General features: G+C 37.6%; 1 protein-coding gene across 4 annotated transcripts in view; it reads left to right on the top strand.

Moving 5' to 3' along the window:
* Nucleotides 1–12813, top strand: part of LOC139732673 (KH domain-containing, RNA-binding, signal transduction-associated protein 2-like) — a 61184-nt gene extending 48371 nt beyond the window's left edge. For all 4 annotated transcript variants that reach the window (XM_071643528.1, XM_071643523.1, XM_071643527.1 and 1 more), the window contains one exon: nt 11668–12813. In XM_071643528.1, the coding sequence (XP_071499629.1) occupies nt 11668–11680 (13 nt within the window). In that variant the 3' untranslated portion in view covers nt 11681–12813. The remainder of the gene's footprint in view (nt 1–11667) is intronic.
* Nucleotides 12814–20284: the final 7471 nt, after the last annotated feature.

Genomic DNA, 20284 nt, shown 5'->3' with positions numbered 1-20284 from the left:
AGAAATAAAGCAGTAAAGTTGGACAGCCAATTCATGCTCTTTCCAACCCAGCAAAATCACCTGCTTAACAAACGCACACAATCCTGTATGAAATTGTACATATGTGTCAGTGAGCAGTTCAGTATCATGCAGTGAATTAATCAATCTGACAAACAATGTTACATGCCGCAATCGAGCGAAAAATTGGGTTTTGTTGTTGTTGTTGTCATCACCTAATGACTGCTGTTGCTCTGTGAGAAGTTTGGGGAAATTAAAAAAATGAAAAAAAAAATTTTAAGCATAGTGTGAACAAGTACGGTAAGTTTGCATAGCCGTAGGGGTGATTGCAATACAATAACCTGCCCTGTAATTAGCACAGGATAGTGGTCCATTATAACACTCTCAATATGCAGCAATTGCATTGCAAGCTACGTTGTATATGGTGTGTGTCAATGGAAAATTGTGAGCTTTTTTTTCATGAGTTTCATTATCGGGGTTGATTTTTGTGCACACATGCTCATCTATTCTTCACATTACACACTCAATCATTCTTCAACATAAAGCGTGCATCATTCGGTAAAACTTCAAATTAAACAAACGCGGTAAAAGTGTTAGGAATCACACAGAAATATGAATGGAGTTTATTGTTATATTCAGAAAAATGATGAGTTTTTGATAGGAATAAAATCCCTCTGCAATTTACTTCGTTTTCTTTCCCTTTTTTTGTCACCGAAGTCTGGATATTGGTAAATGGTGATGTGGCCTTATAACCCCTCTCACTAGACGACGATTCTGCTGCAAACCTCAAAAATTGACAAAGCGCAAAATACCATGAAAGGGTCACCTCCAAGTTTTGACCATGTCCAAAACTGCCATAGCGAGAGTGGTGGTTTTAGAACGTATCACAGTCCCCTCATGAGCGCATTGAAACTAGCATAGTTGTAGCTGTAATATAACAAAGCGTAAAGCGTAACTCAAGCACATTAAAAGCAGTTCCCATCACTCGTGAAAATTTCCACTCATACAGTATTACATATTCTTCACATTGATGTTGGTTTGACACTGGCATCTGATTGAAGAAAATCAGTCTTGTATTAAATTGTAACCAATTTATATTCTGATCAATTGAGATCGTAGCATGAGCCCAGCATTACACAGCTTTGAGCTATGACCACCAAACTCACACTACAGGTACATAAAACATGAAAGTGCCTTTCAAGTTCAAATATGGGTGCAGTCTGAGAAGATCAAAGGTCAACAGGGAAATGAACTTGCCCTGAAAAGCACTGTACTCACAGTATTGAGGTGTACTCTCAATAACTTTTCACAGACTTGAGCTATGACCACAAAACTCACACCACTCATGCATCTAAAGATGGCGGTCAAATTTGAATATGGGCAAAAGTCTAACAAGGTCAAAGATCAAATGGTCAATTGACTTTACCTGATAAGCAGTGTACATGTAGTATTTTGGTGTACTCTCAATAACTTTCCACAACTTGGAGCTTACATACACATGATTATACCTGTGCAGAGCTGAAGATTGGATTTAGAATAGGGTATATGTTTTCAGAGCTTTTTTTGAAAGAGTGTGTGGATACAGACTGCCTGATAATCAAGAAGAAACCACCAAATTCATACCAGAGGTACATCACCTAAAGATGCTGGTCAAGTTCAAATATCAGTGAATTCCAGCAAGTTGAAAGATCAAGGGTCAATTAACTTTCCTGATAAACACTGTACACATTATGGTGTATTGTGGTGTGCTTTCAATAACTTTCCACAGCTTTGAGCTGTGACCACCAAATTCATACCACAGGTACACCACCTAAAGATGCCAGTCACGTTCGACTATTGGTGAATTCTGACAAGGTCATAGGTCAAAAGTTTATGGAACTTCCCCTGATTTGATAAGCACCATATATTGTGTGCTATCATAATTTTCCACAGCTTTGAGCTTAGACCACAGAACTCACACCATCTCTAGGTACATCATCTAAAGATGTCGGTCAAGTTTTACTGTAGGTTCAGTTGAACAAGGTCAGAGGTCAAGATGTCAATGAACCTTCATGGAAAAACACTAATCACAAATTGTGACATGAGGGCGAGACATTGCTTGACATTTGTCATTTATTCCTACCTTGCACCAAATTCATCAGCAGATAGTTTGTGATGAGAATGATGAGGAGGAGATGCTGAATGGTCAAGCAACAAATGAAGTATTATATGAGGCCTGGACTTACATGGTGACAAGAAGCTATGTAAATTGATATGTTGCTGTCTGTGTTGGTAGCTATGCCTGTGTTTTTCACTCTTGTGATTTAATTCCAGATTTGTTTTGTGTACTATTCATTGACTTTTGGGAGAGTTTTTCTGTTCTCGTGATGGCAAGGTTATGTCTGAAGTCCCTTTAACAATTGGTCTGCGACCAGTTTGTGTCTGCCTGCAACCGTTTTTTGGGGTGTTGCTTGGAGTTGTGCAAGCACTTGCATTCATTGCAAGAGGTCTCACAAACCTGAGGAGGTCATGACTGGTTTCATCTGAACTTTGAACATATGCTCAAAATCCAGAGGCAACCAAATGCAATTGAGTCACTCACATTAGATCATAGACCAGTCATGTGATATTGTTGTGTGAGCATTTATATTATATTGAATGGCTATGAATGGGATACCACGGAATATTGTACGAGTTAGGGCCAATATTGCACGAATCGAAGATGAGTGCAATATTGACTCTAACGAGTGCAACATTCCATGGTATTCCATGAATCAGGGCCATCCAATACAATTATTATCATCTATACATTCAAGTATAGCAACCATGAATTGCACAAAATTAACCGGCTTCTACTTGTCTTTGAAGTTGACTCGGCAGTCCCATCCCAGCGCTGAAAAGGGGAAGCCCCTAAAACTGAGTATGAAACAAACAACTAGCAAGATGTTTGTGCGCTTGTGAAACATGTAACAAAATGACGCGCACTAGTAGCAAGCGTTTGCGCATTCAGCAAGCGCTCACGCAATAAACGAGACTTGAATATGGTGTGATCTTGAATGGCAAGTAACAACGGTAGCCTATGGGGAATTGATACGTTGGTCTATGCGATTCGTTCAATATGCTCTGATATTGAACGGTAAAAATTGAGCGGACTACAATACGCGTTTTTAATGCGCCGCTAAAACGTCCTATATAGATGATAATACACAATATTGCATAAGTTGATGTGAGAGTTTGCATGACTCAAGAGTCACATTAGGTCGGCTAGAGGTTGTGCAACACTCATACGAACATTGGCGACCTATAGCGACTGGTCTTGTGAGTGGGTGCGATTGTTCTAAAACCAAGAGACTGTTGCACGACTGATTGCAACACATCGTGCAAATGTTGTACCACCCTTGCACGACTATTGGGGAATTGTGGAGATGAGCTTCAGAACGTTCTTAGCTTTTCATGAAGAAGGATTGGGGGGTGGGGTACCCCCAAATTGAGGAATATTTAAAAGTCTTCTTCTCAAGAACCAGGAGTGATAGAGCTATTAGTTAATACTATGAGTTAGTACAGTCAAACCTGCCTTAGCGGCCACCTGTCTGTAGCGGCCACCTGCTTATAGTGGTCACTGGAAAATCCCACACACAAAATTGCTGTATTATAGACCCTTAAAGGGGATGGCTAGTAACCGATCAATGGGAATCAGTGGGAATGCTGGGGGATGATTGTTCCAATCCTTGTAGGGTTCATTTAAGAGTACATTATACATCTACTGTTGTGTTAAAATTATTTGCTTCAGAACGGTCTCATATTCAAGTAATGTGCAGATTAATGCCCCGTCACTGACCAGGCACGCTAACCTGGAAACATTAAACTGCACATTACTTGAATATGAGACCATTCTGAAGCAAATGATTTTCACACAACAATAGATATATATAATGTACTCTTAAATGAATCCCACAGGGATTGGAACAATCATCCTCCAGCATTCCCACTGATTTCCACTGATCGGTTACAAGCCATCCCCTTTAACATAGCGATCACCTGCCTAACATGACCAGCAGCCACTCATCTGTATCCTATGGTGAATATCTACCTGGGCAATTCCGCAGTTAGGTGGACATGACATGGATAAAAGAAATGTGCCTCTTTATCTTACTCTTTAATCTAGGTATCAACTAATGCCATGGATGTTCACCGATCATTAAGGTCTTTCAAATTCAGTAGATTTTATCTTTCGTATTGATTGATTTCGCAAGATCTAAAACCATCATTTAAAATGTACATGTGGGGATGCTGAAATTCACTTAAATGCAAATTACAGTGGGTTCCTTTGAAATCTTTCCCTCAAAGTTTTGCTAAAGGGTAAAAGATAAATACATTTAAATACTCCAAAAGTCACGTGACATTTTGTCAATTACAAAAGGGTGAAATGACCTGCGGAATTACTCCGGACAAATGTAACGTTACTGACCGTAACGTTACTAACCATGCTTTTGGGGGTCTAGCTAGGAAACTATTGGTCGAACTGCTAAAAAACATTGTGTGAACATTTGTCATGATGCAATAATTGAAATTAATGCAACACTTTGTTTGAAGTAACTTGAATTTTTGCACGCTTTTTATTACAAGACATTGATTTTTTTGTCATGTCCTTTTTTCGTAACGTTACTAACCAGCCCTTTAAGTTGCCATAGCAATGCTATTATTTCTTGGATTGTATTCATTCTTTTCTGTATCATAAACATGGGAATGATGAACATGTTTTTGACATAATTTTGGCTTGAAATGAATAAATGGTAATTTAGTAGTAAAAACAAATATCTAAATTTGTTCAAATGTAACGTTACTAACCGCGGAATTGCCCACCTGCTTATAGCGGCCATAAAAATTTAGCTGAACCGCTAAATCAGCCATGAATACATTGGGTGATTTCAAGTTCTGTGCTAGTGCTAGTGCTAGTGCCATCTCAGCATTAGCACCGGCGATAAAACCGAACTTGAAATCACGTCGGTGTTGGGAGTTGACCTCAAAATTATGATGCATTTCTGGTAGTTGGTACTGTGCTCGGTGTTGAATGTCGTCTGCTGAATCGAGCTCCGCCGTTTGCGTTACTATTTACATGCTTTTTTCCATTGACTAACACTAGCCCGTAGGGATTATCATTTTCGTCATTTCAAATTCGGTGCTGGTGTTAGCGTTGCCGTGCACGTGCGAGACCCGCATTCACTTCCTTAATAGATGCACGTTTTACATGCAAAGTCTATACTAATGCAATGGTCGCCCTCGTAAACACACACGAACACTTGACATGGCTATATAGATTTGAGTCTGGGAGCAAAATTTAGATTACTGTGGTTTAAAGAATGGATGAAATTTGCGGCATTTTAATCCATCCTCCTCATTATGTGTCTAAAACTAGGCAGTTTTGGATACATCTTTTAATATTTGATTGTAATCACGCACCATCACTTTTTTTCGTTGCGCAATTCCTGCGGACTTCACGGCAGTGCTATGCTAGCAGCTAGTGTTGTGATTGATTAATTTTTATCGGTATCGCTTAGTTAGTCTGACCATGGGTGTTGGAGCTCGATTTAAGGCTGTTACTGTAAACGTCAATATTTTCGCGCGATTAATTTTTCGCGCTGAGCGGCTCGAAAACGTATTCGCGGGTTCTTAAATTCGCGCTCCGCAGCAGGTTACTTTACTGTAGTACACATTCACTGCTTTCATCCAAAGCCTCTGCTACATAGCTTGCTATGCCAGCGTACGACAAAAATTTCTAGCGACGTAGCGAGCGGCTCGACTGCGAGTACAAGCACTCAAATACGTAGTACAGCTGTGACTCTAGTACCGTAGTCACGGGGGACTGTAGCATCGATGCGTGCGGTGCACACATGCATGCTACAGTACACAGCAATCTAGGGTATCGTCTCTTTGCACAGTACTAGTAGCGTAAACATGCCTGTACATTGTACTACGTGGCAGTATCATCGATGAAGCGCACACAATTCATCCCGTTCAAAATGTGCATAGAAAATTGTGAAGATATATTCGCGCGTTTTTGAATTCGCGCTAGCCGAGCGTAGCGCGAAATCCGTGAAAATTAATGTACCGCAAAAATTTCCACGTTTACAGTATTTGGGGACTAGCACTAGCACTAGCACTAGCACCAAACTTGAAATCACCCATTGGCTTTTACGTTCATTGCGTAAATTCTACTGAAGGAGTCTTAGCTCAGTCACACAGACGTGATTGACAAAGTTAATGCAGCTCTTCGGTATGAAAATCCATCTTACCATTAACTTGACTAGATCTAGGCTTCATTAATGCCACCCGGAATACTGTAAAAGTGGATATTTTCACACGACTAATTTTTCGCGCTTGGCCGGGTAAGAAGAGTTTTGCATGTTTTTAATTCCGCAGAATCAAGACATCAACTACTGGAACATATGGCGAGCAAAATTATTCGCATCCTTCTATTTTCACGCTAGTTTCTGGTTGCCATGAAATGCGCGAAAATTTAAAAACCGCAAAAATTCTTTGGCATGAAAATCCATCTTACCACTTCGTTCATTGCATAAATTCTACCGAAGAGTCCTAGCTCAGTCACAATCACACAGACGTGATTGACAAAGTTAATGCAGCTCTTCGGTATGAAAATCCATCTTACCACTAACTTGACTAGATCTAGGCTTCAGTAATGCCGCCCTGAATATGTAAAAGTGGATATTTTCGCATGACTAATTTTTCGCGCTTAGCCGGGTAAGAGGAGTTTTGCATGTTTTAAATTCCACAGGATCAAGACATCAATTACTGGAACAAATGGCGAGCAAAATCATTCGCATGCTTTTATTTTCACACTAGTTTTTGGTTGTGCGAAATGCGCGAAAATTTCAACACCGCAAAAGTTTTTACTTTTACAGTACAGTGAAACCCCGTTATAACGAGTTCGGTTATAACGAGGAACCGCTTATAACGAGGTGATCTTGCGGTCCCGTTTTCCTTTGCGTGTAAACCTATGGTGGAACGAACCGGTTATAACGAGTTCGGTTATAACAAGATTCCGGTTATAGCGAGAACATTTTCGGTGCATCATGATAAAGAAAAACATAAGCAATTTGATCGGATATAACGAGGTTCTAAATTGCCGCTTTCAAACATGCGTCAAACGAAACCCTGAAAACCGAATTCACGCTATCCACGTCTTTTTCCGTTTTGCAGAGAACCGTTCCTTCCATGTTTTCTTCTAAATCACGCGATAAGACACAGGAATGCCTTCCGATGTTCCTACCGAATCATTAAACATAATCATTCGATTTTCTTTTCCGCGAGATACGCGTGCGTGATATTAGGGCAGACCACACCGCAACGAGAAAAAAAAAAGATAACGCATTCAAAAACTTTTCATATAGCGACACTTGTGGCCAAAAATAGACAATTGGAATGCGTGTGCAACTCATTATTATATCCTTTCCATTTTTAGTTCCGACTTCCAGTTCTTTTGCTGCTTAGCAAATATGAGTGTGGATGATTAAAGCCGAAATAATTAATGAAATCATCGCTATCCCGTCGGGTGATAGTAGCGTAAGAATAGAAAAAGAAACGAACGCATTTATTAATTTGAATATAGATCTGGATTTGTTCATTATCATTTAACAAATGATAATTTAAATATGAGTGCGTATGATTGAAGCCAAAATGATTAATGAAATCATTGCGATCTCGTCGGGTGACAGTAGCGTAAAAATAGTTGAATAACGCATGTTAACCTACTTAATTGGTGTTCAGAAAAAGAAACGCATTTATTAATTTGAATAGATCTGGATTTGTTCATTATCATTTAAGAAATGATAATTTAAATATGAGTGTCTATGATTAAAGCCGAAATAACTAATGAAATCATCGTGATCTCACCGGGTGACAGTAGCGTAAAAATAGTTGAATAACGCATGTTAACCTACTTAATCGGTGTTCGGAAAAAGAAACAAACGCATTTAACAGTTCAAGGATGTACAAAACACAAAGAGATTTTCGAAAGAAAATAAAGAACGCGTTTTTAATCCCGTCGGGCGCAATGATCATACATCGTATAGAATTACAGCCGAAATGATTCATGAAATTATCGAATTCCCGCTGGGCTCCAACAGTGTAAAATACCTCTCAAGTTTTCAGTAAACAATGCATGTATGGTTATACTCTGAAATTATCGCGATCTCGCCAGGTGACAGTAGCGTAAAAAATAGTTGAATAACGTATGTTAACCTAAATCAGAAAAAGAAACAAACATTTTTATTAGTTTGAATAGATCTGGGTTTGTTCATTATCACAATTTTAACACTGCATTTCACAATGAAGATTATTCTTTCTTTCAGAATGGTCTATGAGGTACAGATTTGCGTAAAAGGATCACAACGTAACCTTCCACATTCAATCCTGTCACATATTTTTCAAGAACGGATGTACAAAACGCGAAGAGATTTTCGGAAGAAAATAAAGAACGCATTTTTAATCCCTTCGAGCGCAACAATCATATATTGTACAAGATTACAGCCGAAATGATTCATGAAATCATCGCATTCCCGCTGGGCACCAACAGCGTAAAAAAACCCTCACAAGTTATGGTAAACAACGCCTGTATTTTACTGTATTTGCGCTGGTGTTAGGAAAAATTAACAAACAAGAATTACAATAAAGAATTAACTCATTTCAACCTCTACTTTTTCGTCTAATTCACAAATAATTTCCCTTTATTATCTCAGTAATAATGATCCATAATTGTGTAATGACAACAAAAAGGATGTTCTTAAGTTTCTTTTATTGATGGGTATATTCCGATATCGTGCTTATGTTTTTCTTTTTTTTTGATGCGTACGGTTATAACGAGGTACCGGTTATAACAAGGTAATATCGCCGGTCCCATGGACCTCGTTATAACGGGGTTTCACTGTAGATGCTACAAAGGCAAAGACAGCTCCTAATAACATCTTAGATGTTACATGCGGACTAATTAGTGATTAAAATCCCTTTGAATAAGGACAATAGGATACTTGTGTGGGTATTGTTTGTTTCCCTCAGCTTCGCACATTATCAGTCCCCACAAACTCACTTGTAAATCCCATTCATGCAAACCGGTAGAAACCAGTGCAGTTCCTCAAGCCCAAAATAGTATTTTAAAGATCAAAAGAACAGAAGTATAGACCAAAAAAATAAAAATAAAATGAAGTAAATTGTACAAAGAAATCCTCATAAATTGTTATAGGTGCACATGCAAAGTATTTGCGGTATTTTATGCTACTACACAATGCAAGAGTTGAAATTCAAAATAGCCACTGACCTGTCTATAGTGGCCACCTGTCTATAGTGGCCACTTTTGTTGTTTCCCTTGGGTGGTTGCAATAGACAGATTTGACTGTAAATTGATGACAATAGTTTGTTCATGGCAGATCCAGGGGTGCCCCCTTGGAGCCGGGGAGGAGGTGGGGGGGGGGGGGGCGAAATTGGGGCCTTGATATTACATTTTTATCTTCTTGTTGGGGATGCATGGTCAAATTTTCACCAAACTTGACAGTTATTATCGCTTAGGTGATAGAGTATATATTTGTAGAAATGGGCAACATTCTCCACCTGGGGGGTGGGGCCCTGGAGCTCAACACGCGGGGGGGGGGGGGGGGGGGGGGGGGGGGGGGGGTGATGAGACTAACAAAACCCCCAAATTAAGGAATCTTTACAGATCTTATCTCAAATCCTTAAGCTGCCTAAGTGCTATATGAATCCGTTGAACAGAGTTCAGAGGGTACTATGGATTTGGCCTCGTCACGCCACTGCCACTTCCGCGCCAGAGATTTTCTTGTGAGCGCTCTACTGGCTGCAGTTCTTCTCGGATCATCTTCAAATTTGGCATGAAGGTGTATTATGGTAAAGAGAAGAAGCCTATCAATTTTGGTAATAGCCAAATAATGAATGTAACTTAGGAATGGAGCTTACAATTTTATGAAATATGACATTTTTTGATAAAGCGGTGCATGATTTCAGTGAAAAGGGAATTTTTGACATCTATTGTAAGGCTTTAGAACCCAGACATGTGTTTGCATGGATTGCGCAGAGTGGCCACTCGATCAATAACACCTCCCTGTTATACCCAACGCCACTTGACAATTCGCACAACCACTCACAGGACCACTCGCACCGGTCTCATTCAATTGCACAAGCGATCACAAAGTCTCACATCCAGTCGCTTCTGTTGTTTGACAGCTGTTGCATATATGTGAAAGCCTTTCTGTGGTGTGATGATAGATGGCAATTGATGCGCGTTGCAGCCCGTCATGCAACCAAATGGTCGCAGATGGTCATGCGCCAATTGTGACTTTGATGTGCCTGGTAGACACCAAGATCATTAGGTGTTTAAAGGAGACTGTGTGCTACACTGAGTGTGATATGTCGTGTACAGAGTATAGGAAGCTGATGTTTGTGACGTTGAAGTGCTAAATATTTCATGTTTTATCAAATGATATACCCAGGTGGCCTAACTACAGTGCCATGAGATGTCATTTACGGTCTTTCAAAGTTTCACATATATTTGTATACTCTTTTTAGCTCACCTGAGCCGAAGGCTCAAGTGAGTTATTGTGATCGTTCTTCGTCCGGCGTCTGGTGTGTGTTGTCCGTAGTCCGTTGTCTGTCGTGCGTCGTGCGTAAACTTTTTACATTTTCATCTTCTTCTTGAAAACCCCAAGATGGATTTTCACCAAACTTGGCAGGTAGCATCCCTAGGGGGTTAGGATCTCAATTTGTTAAAATGGGCACCATGCCCCTTTACCCAAACCCTACTCCTCCCCCCCCCCCCCCCACACAAAAAAAGGAATCTTTAAAGATCTTCTTCTCTAGAACCAGAAGTGATACAGCTAAGTTAATGCTATGAGTTAGTTCATTAATGACTGTAGTTTCAACTTTGTTCATGGCGGATCCAGGGGTGCCCTCCTTAGGGGCGGGAGGTTGAAATGGGGGCCTAAATTGTATATTTTCATCTTCTTGAAAACCTTGCATGAAAGGTGAACTTGCGATACTCAGGTGAGCTCAAGACCCCCAGGTCTTTTGTTTTTCTTTGCCAGTGTATAATTGCAAGAATGTGTTTTCTTCATATAAACATTTTCATCTTCTTCTAGTTGTTTTTAAGTCAAGTTGTTTTTATGCAACTGATTGACAAATTGCCTGGCACCGAATTGATCATTGTTCTGAACTACAGATTAATTTGGTGCTTATTTGCGTTGATATAAGGCAAGTTGTCAATTAGTGGAATATCCTGCGTTTCACTGATAATTTTCTTGGCAAATTGTGTACCAGCTTTCTGCCTAGTGCTATGTTTGACATTGCCTTGGTTTAAAGTTTAGATATTATCTGTCTTTTCTTTTATTTACACTCATGATTGCAACTGTAGTAAATGAAAAACAATTGTATTTAGCAGAATGTGCTTAGAAGTCACTTGTAACTTCATGTTCATGGAAGACAGTCAACATTGATGAATCTCATGTGAAGAGTAATTCAGTTGAATATCTCTTTTAGCCACATAAAAATTAATTGATTATCATCCTAATGTTAGTTATAATATAGTAAACAACAAATGATTAGATGGATTTAACTTTTTGTGTTACTGCATGACATGTATTGTCTTTTTCCTGAATTGTTACTTCTGTACAGGAGGGGCTACTGAGACTGAAAGTTGGTCAACTGAAGGTACCCCAACACAACTGAAGTACCCATCAGCTATGCAGCAGAAGGACACATTACGGACACATCCATACAGCCGGTACTGAAAACACATTCAGTCATAGAAAACAAAGAGAAAACATAGGGGTTACAGTAAACACATCATTACTCTTACAGTTCCCTCAAAATGAAGCTATTTCATTGGCTGCTTCTCTTTGTTCTCAGGACATTCAAAATAGCCTATACTTCTCATAACCAAGTGTCATTTTGATTTTTGTTATTTTTTTTTTGTATGTACATTATCGTATTAGTACGTGTACATTGGCATTTTGGTGTATTTCATACCTTGATATGATGCTCATTTCTTCCCCTTTCTCTTGTGCAAGAGTGTGACTATTCTCTGAAAGTCCTACTCCTGTAGCACTATTATCCAGGCATGGTGATTGGGGTTGTGTATTGTAGCTTATGGAGAATGAAATGATTGGTTCATAGTAAGCTTGTGGCAAGATTTTGTGCTACACTGCAGGAAGCTTTGTGAGTGTTTGTGAAAACTCTATGTTGATTTTTGTTTGCAATAGGATGTGCCTGTATAGTTTATTGAGGTCCAAGACCATATCTCTGAGTGTGAGTGAAAGCTGCTCTGCAAACAACCCACTATCAAGGCCTATCTCGCACACTCACTTTCTTATTCCATGAGAAAAAAACCCAAACAAACACGCACACACACACACACACACACACACAGAAAGATATTTTTTTCCTTGATTTTTGAAACTGAAATATGGAGGTCACTTTAAAGGAATTCTAAGAACTGCTAATAGGAGTCTCAATGTACAATGAGACTTTGTTCAGTGACTACAGAATATCAGCAGTCAAAGAAAACAAAACAAAACGAAAACAAATATCAGAAAGAGAAAGGAAATGCAAATGAACTGAAAATGTTAGGCTGGTGATAAGAGAAACGTTGGGCACAAGGTTCATAGTGACCAGCAACTACTTTCTCTGCGGTCAGATTTCAATACCAACCTGCAAAAAAACAGATGTAAAACAATATATGGACTACTCTGAAAGTATTGCTGAGTAAAAGGAGCCAAATTTCTTTGTGTACTTGGTATTTTTTCCTGTGTAGATTGATGTGGGTTGGGCAGAATAGGTCTGTGATGTGGTGATGCAAGATGAAGGCAGGAGGAGAGAAAGAGAGATTTATTTATTTATTTGATCATACAGCTCTTCATCCAAATTGTTCTTGTTTCTGCACTGTCTCCCTTTTGCAACAGACACAAATGAAGATTATAAAGTGTTACATGTGACCTAGTCAATTACATAGTCCCCCTTCCATGTTCATTCTAGAAAGAAAACAAATCCTGTCATTGTCACCATTGTGCCCCCATCTATCACATGTTGGCTATCCCGTACAGCTGCATAAAGCATGTGGAGTAGTTGAACCAGTGTGAGAAAACTTTGCATGAAAATCAACAGCTGCCAGAATGGATTTTGCATGAGTCTTTCAGCGACAAAATTTCAGCCAGTATTGAAGACTTAAGTATGACAAAAAAAGTTTATTGTCCTTCAGTTTATAGATAAAACACAGAGCAGAAGACCAGTGTATATGGGGGCATATGAAATGATTTTAGTAGGAAAAAAAGAAATAAAAAGACAAAGAAGCTGTGCTACTTGTACTTTGCTTGCCACATGCAACTTGCCATGCCATGCAACAAACCAGTCTGTGTTTATGTACCACTCCTTAAAACCAGTATGCTTGTTCAATTACGTTGCTACATGGAAAAATCTGGTTGTCAGTGTAAAAACAGTGAGGGTCTTCACACATTGATACAAGTTATTTTGGTGTCCAGTAGAAACATCCTGTCTTATTTCCCGAAATATATAGTGTATGTTATTACTTTTTTTTTCAGTATGACCAATTGCAGAGCTGACAGAGAAGAGAATGAAATGGCAATGCATTCTTTTATAGTGAACCTGCACTTTTGAGAAGCCTGACGAGTATCATACCACCAATGTCAAGAAGATGTCTTCTATTTTTATATGTCAAGTGTCATCCCATTCAGATCAGACAGGCAGTGCAGATCTTTTTTTGTATATTCATAGATGAAACATATTTGTGTTTATTTTTGTATCAAAGCAAAAACCAAAACAACAAAAAAAAAAATACAAAAAAGGAAACATGCCTGAACATGCTCCTAGAGCATGAAAGAAATCATTAGTCACTGCCATCTGGAGTCCTCTTTGTTCATGTTTGTCAATATTTTATGTTCATTTTGTTTGGTCATAGTTTAAAAATGGCGATGTAGGGAGGCTAGCATGAAAATTCAGAGACTAAAGATAAGTGAATTTTTTAAAAGAATCTCCATGTAAAAGTGAGTTTTTAAGAAACGAAATTTTTGATTAAAATCAGTGATTAAGGATATTATAAGGACAGGGACTGCAAGCCAGTTTGACAAAATCAGTTGATTCCTAATTTGTCATCTTAATTACTTGTCACATCTTAGTGCCTTTGATAGAAATATTTCTCATCAGAATAGTGTTCATCCACCATGTCTAAAATGATGGCTAATTTCTCAACAGAGAAAATCTGTCTCTATGTTTAAATCAAGGCACAGGAGGATCAGTCCTTAAGAGCACATTATTTGACATAGTTCCCTAAATCTCTCTTATAAGCAACCTGAGACACCAAAGAGCTAAACAAGTTTGCTTTGTACTTTTTTGTGTGTGAGGGAATTTCAATTTTGATGCCTATCAAATATTTTAACATCAGAAATATGAAAACGACATCCAAGATATAAAGTTGATGCTCTCTACAGATATATTGTTCTCATGAGAAGTTGTATGAGTCAGAGAAATAAGAAATTTCAAGCACTCTCGCAGTTTTGACTGGAGGGAATGTGACCATTAAAACAAATTGTTGTGATGCTGTGTAATTTTCCAGCATGATTGAGTAATTGTGTTTCCTTGATTTGGAAATTTGAAATTGATAAAAGTGTCTTTTAAGCCCTTTTCTTCATTTTTTTTTTTTTTGGGGGGGGGGGGGGTATGGGGGGGGGGGGGTAGCGTACATGTATGAGTTGGTAGGAGAAGGATAAACTATACTCTGTGTTTTGACAATACAAAAGTAGATAAAAAAATGCCTCTTTTCTAGATTGTTGAAGTTTGAATGCCAACTTGATATTTGTCTCATTTGAGACAAAGTATGAGAATTTCATTGTAGACACTAAACAAGCAGTACAAAAAATCAGGTCTCTAACTCTGTGTTTCTTCACATGGAAACATGCATCAAAAGTTGTTCTGTAGTGTTTCCATGTGATGCATGTACACAAAATTAATTTTCAAAACTTCAGTGAATTGCTGTGAGTGTAGCCACTGGTATGTTTGCCATATCATATAGCTGTAAGCCATGACATTGCATGACATTGCATCACATTTTTCCACAACATAGATAGCAGCTGCTCTATGAGCAGCATGTAGTTTTAGTCTCATTTAGGGCCCACACAGTGATAAATTTTAAGACATTTCAGTGGCTATGCCAATTGATGAATGGCTATCTCTTTGTGCATACTTGCACAATCTTGACATCATCGCCAATGCCTTGTCCTGTTCCTTGAAAGAAGAATACCGCTTGACCAGTATTGCCTCTCACAGTGAAAGTTCAGGCAACAGACAATGGAGATGACATGGTGCCTACCTTCACCTTCCTGTGTGATATAACTAGTGTCAATGTATAATACATGTATACACATGTACCAGTCATGTAAGCAACATTATGATCAAAGTCCCTAGATATTGGTTACCATGAATGCCCATTATGATGTCATGTCAGCTGCTTGCTCAAATGTCATCTGATGTGATTTCAACTGGGTACAGTGATCTTTTAACCAGATATTGGGTGACAGACAAATAAAGTTTAATGTTTCATGTCACAAAATATTACATGGATTGGATTTTTAAAAACATGCTGATTGACATGTGCCTGACAGTGTGAAATACAGTACAGCCAGACCCCGCTGGTCTCAGGTACTTTTTCTTTTTTTCCCCCTTCTGTACTGTCCTTGAAAATATACTCGGTAGTAAATAATGGGGAATTTCTTTAAAGGTTTGCAACAAAATATCATGCAAATGATTGCATATGTTAAATGTACACTTGTATGACAAGAAAGTCAAATGAAAGATATAGTGATAGGAGTATAAGCTGTTAAACAGATTTTGAAGGTAATGTGTAGCATTTTATATGGAGCCTTTGATAACTTTGTTTTCCTTCTAATAAAGTGTATTACTGATTGCAACAAACTTTGCATTACATGGAAAATTAAAAAAAAAAAGTTAAATAAGATTTGTATTAGTGTGCATAATCTGCTTTAAAGATTGCATTTGATGTCAGCATATGTTATTACTTCCCATGCTTAGTTATCCTATCAGTGCTGTTATTAAAAAGATTTTAAAAAAATGCATGCCTGCTCATCATAGTTTGAATATATTCACATGTATCCTAAATTACACTTAAGGTATCAAAACATATCTAGCCATTGGTTTGAATACATTAAAGATGTTAAAGAGTGAACTATGTTATTGCTGAACTACAAAGAAGCATTGCTTTTATATATACAACTAAATCATTAATTTGATGTGAATGTGAAAACAAGTATATCTAGTGTGTTGGTTTAAACAAGATGACAATGCTCAATTATATGAGAGTAATGTTAATAGCATTGATATATGTAGTTAAGCCATAATTCTGTTATTTACATTGTGAGCTATTTGTTGTTTCATGATTGTGGTGGACAGAGTTTGTGTGAGTTCATTAAATTTCAGTGCTGCTTCAATGACTGTAAAGCTTTATGGTACCTTGATCAAAACCAAAGGAAGGGATTTTACACCTGCATTTTTGTGCAAGTATCTGTTGGAAAAAAGAAGAAAAGATGAAAACAAGGCACAGTTTTACAGTTAGTCATTGATAGGCTTTTTTAACTCTTTCTGACACTTAAGAAATGTTGTTGCTCTTACACTTACAGATCTAAATTCAGGACTGGTTTGATGATAAAAGAAAATAATTAAAATTTTTAATCTTGATCAAAATCAGATTATTTAAAGGAAACCAAAAAGGAAGATTATCAGTTTAAATGTAGAGTGCTAAACAGGTGGTGTCTTCGGCATGTATTTTGTCTCGAGCATTTCATATCATTGGGGCAGCACTGTAGAATGGGTTGCTGGAAGGATTTTAGCTACAATGAAGATGTAGCGGACCGGCATAACTGTCATGTTGTAGTTTAACGAGTTTACAATAAGGAGATGAGAGGCTGCTAGTTATGGAGCGCTTTAAATCAAATCACTGGCAAAAATGTATGTTTTTTGGGTTTTTTTTAGTTGTAAATTTGTCAATTAGACTAGAGCATTTACAAGTATACCTGTGGGGCAGCTATTATGATAACCCAGTGTAGGGAACACATTTGGTGGAAGATCATAAGTTGTCTATCAGTATGCATTGATTGCTTGTACACACTCTTTTTCATAGTCAACATTACTTTAATGACTGAAATATGCTAATCAGTCTTGAATTGTTCCCTTTTGCTATTGTGTGACATGTGCTATGAAAGAATCCATGCTTCAGTGCGTCCTTGTTATTGGATGTTGCAGAAAGCTCTGACAATTCTCTATGGCTATGAGCAACAGGAAACAAGTGTTTACCACCATTTTATCTGATCCATTTACATTAGGGCTATCTGGTGTACTTTCGGTTGATTGCTGTTAGGGTTCTGTGTTCTATGTAGATTAACTGTCATGCAAGGCTATATGCATATAATTTGTGTTTGAATATATATATATGAAGTAAGCAAGGCACAAAGAATAGTGTGCCAGTCGATCAGGATGTCCACACTCTTCTGTGGCAAGCCCTTAAGAAAACGAGAATGATATCAATCCCCTTAAGGTCACTGATAGTGATAACCACAGGTGTACTCCTCTTAACTTCATGGCAGTTTTTGATATTCAAAATTTTCTTCTAAATACGTGTTATATATTAATGATTGACTTTACATCTCTCTGATGTTTAAATCTTTTTGTTGTTTTATCTGTTAGCATTGGTAATTCATAAGTGAGAGCAGGTGAGGATTTCATCACATAGCAATAGTTATAACTGGCTTGTATAGTGTAACTCCTTGAAGGTTGCTGAATTATTAAAACTATGTTACATATTCCAATATTTAATCATTAGGTGGTCTGAAAGTTTAAAGAAACTAGCATGTTTTGCAAATTTAAGAAAAAATTAACTAGACTCTGTTAGTAATTCCTAGAGAATCATAATGACATTTTTCTGCGTTTTGGGAGTTTGACAGGTTTGAAAGCTTCTAATGTTGAGTTTGATTGTGTTTCAAATGAAACATAACTGTTCACTGGAAGTATATTACTCCTCATTGATCTATGTTAATTACGTTGCATTACTCGTACTTTATTTTTGTGTTACAAACAAGTACACTGTATGTTGCCATCTGTGTAGCCCCCGTTGTACCCTCAAGTTTTCTGTTACTTTTGTGGCTAATAAAAAGCATTCTGGTATGTTAACTAACACCTTGTTTGAATGCCTGTCATTTCATTTGGATGTCATTTATTTGCTTTTGCTCTTGTGCTTGTAGATAGTTAGCTCCACACAAAAATAAATTATCTTGGCATGCTAGTAATAGTGTGATTTGTCATGAATTGTTTTTATGTTTTGTCAAATGCTGTTTATAGAGGTATATAGCAAATAGTTGCTTTAGAAAGATGTTTTATTTATAAACAATATGAAAATCAATAAGCAAGATGTTTTAGCAGTGATATAGCTTTTATATTTGTAACTGATCATGAAAGACTTGAGGTAACTTGTCCTGAGGGTGGATTGTGCAAGTGTTATGTAACTTGATCATCTCATGGAATAAGACTAAAAGTAGTATAGAAAAGACTTTCTGAATATACAGTTTGTAATGATGATGATGATGATGATGATCCACAGCATTTGTATAGGGCCAATGATTGGCGTAAATTCAAATTTCATAATTAAGAAACTTGACTACATACTTTCAACAAACATTCTTTTCATAATTTCTTCAAAGTATCAATGCTACTGTCGACTGTTTGCTACATTTGTAGCACTTCCATGTACATGCGTACCACATACAGTCAAGCCAAAATTAGTCATGATTCCAATCTTTTGCGTTAGACAGAAGAAGTGATATTTTGTGAGATATCAATGAAAATTGTATTATTATACTGAAATTACTGGAAACAAACCTTGTTGACACAAAAACATGTCAGGCCAACTCGAAAATGAGCATGCACAGTTAATTTCTCAATGTTGTGATGCATGGTGACATTTGAGCATCAGAATAATGGCAGGTTTGTGTGTGTGTGTTTTTTTTTTTTCAACACATTTTGTTTTTCTGATGATTTTCCCTCAAACATGTTGGCTTTCAGTGTTCCCCATTATTGGAGGTAGTCTTGTGCTCCTGACCCAGATGATGCTAGAGATAACTCTTCACAATGTAGCATTTTGTCGATTTTGTTTTAATTTCTTCAGTTCTTTTAAGTGAGAATTATGGACAGCAATGACAACAGTGCACAAGAACAGCTTGACAAACTGTCATGGCTAAGAACACTTATCAGTACAAAGTTGCAATAAGTTACCAGGTACTAGGTGCAGTCACTGACAAGCACAGAAGGAAATGTAATAACATGACTAAAAGAATACAAGCTTATAAGTCTTGTTCTCATAACTCTTAACCTTTTTGACCAGTTTAAGGTTTATCATTTTGACTCCTGATTGCAAAAGAAGTGAGTGCTGGAAAACCTGTCATTATATATATATATACATACATACATATATATATATATATATATATATATATATATGCTATCAATGTTGAGCACACAGACATAGAAAGCTTGATTTGTTCTCTTCATTAAGAATTATGCAATGGACAGTGATAGTGTCATCTGTTGAGTGACAGAGAAAGTGACCTTGTGTGATATGTCACATGTAAAAATGATGGAAATCAAGCCTACAGTGTACAATCACACACTTATTTCTTATTTTTCTTTTATGAAGAAATATCTAAGCAATGGGTGAGAACATAGCAATTAATGGAGAGTTAGTGACTACTCAAAGACGCTAATCTGTGAAAATGTTCTGAAATCAGCAGACATTTTTTTTTCACTCAAATGTTCGCAACTTGTCCCACAGAATATTGTAAAACAGCAAACATTTACGGCATGAAACTTTCTCAAAGTGGAGCCGACATCCTTTTTCTTGGCATGAAACTTTCACAAATTTGCAACTGGCATTCAATGCACTGTGTATGAAAAAAAAAAATTTACATGCATTTTATTTTCGCAAATCTTAGCTCCTCGCAAAATTCGAGAGAATATTCAATTTCATACATGCAAAAATTCTGGTTTTACAGTATCCTGTAAGCACCTGATAGCAGCATAGGTGGACTACTATCCTGACCTGATTTGCAATTTTCTAGCTCAAGGCTCAAGTGAGCAGACAGATTTTCACCAAATTTGGCAGGTAGCATCCACAAGGTCTTACCATCTCCCCCAGGGCCAGGGGGCCCCAGGGCCAGGG

The sequence above is a fragment of the Diadema antillarum genome, unplaced genomic scaffold (assembly GCF_040938485.1).
Source record: "Diadema antillarum isolate AM-2024a unplaced genomic scaffold, OU_Dant_1.0 seq00000442_RagTag, whole genome shotgun sequence".
NCBI lineage: Eukaryota > Metazoa > Echinodermata > Echinoidea > Diadematoida > Diadematidae > Diadema > Diadema antillarum.
Note: the sequence above shows the minus strand (reverse complement) of the source record. Positions and strands in the feature narration are given on the sequence as shown.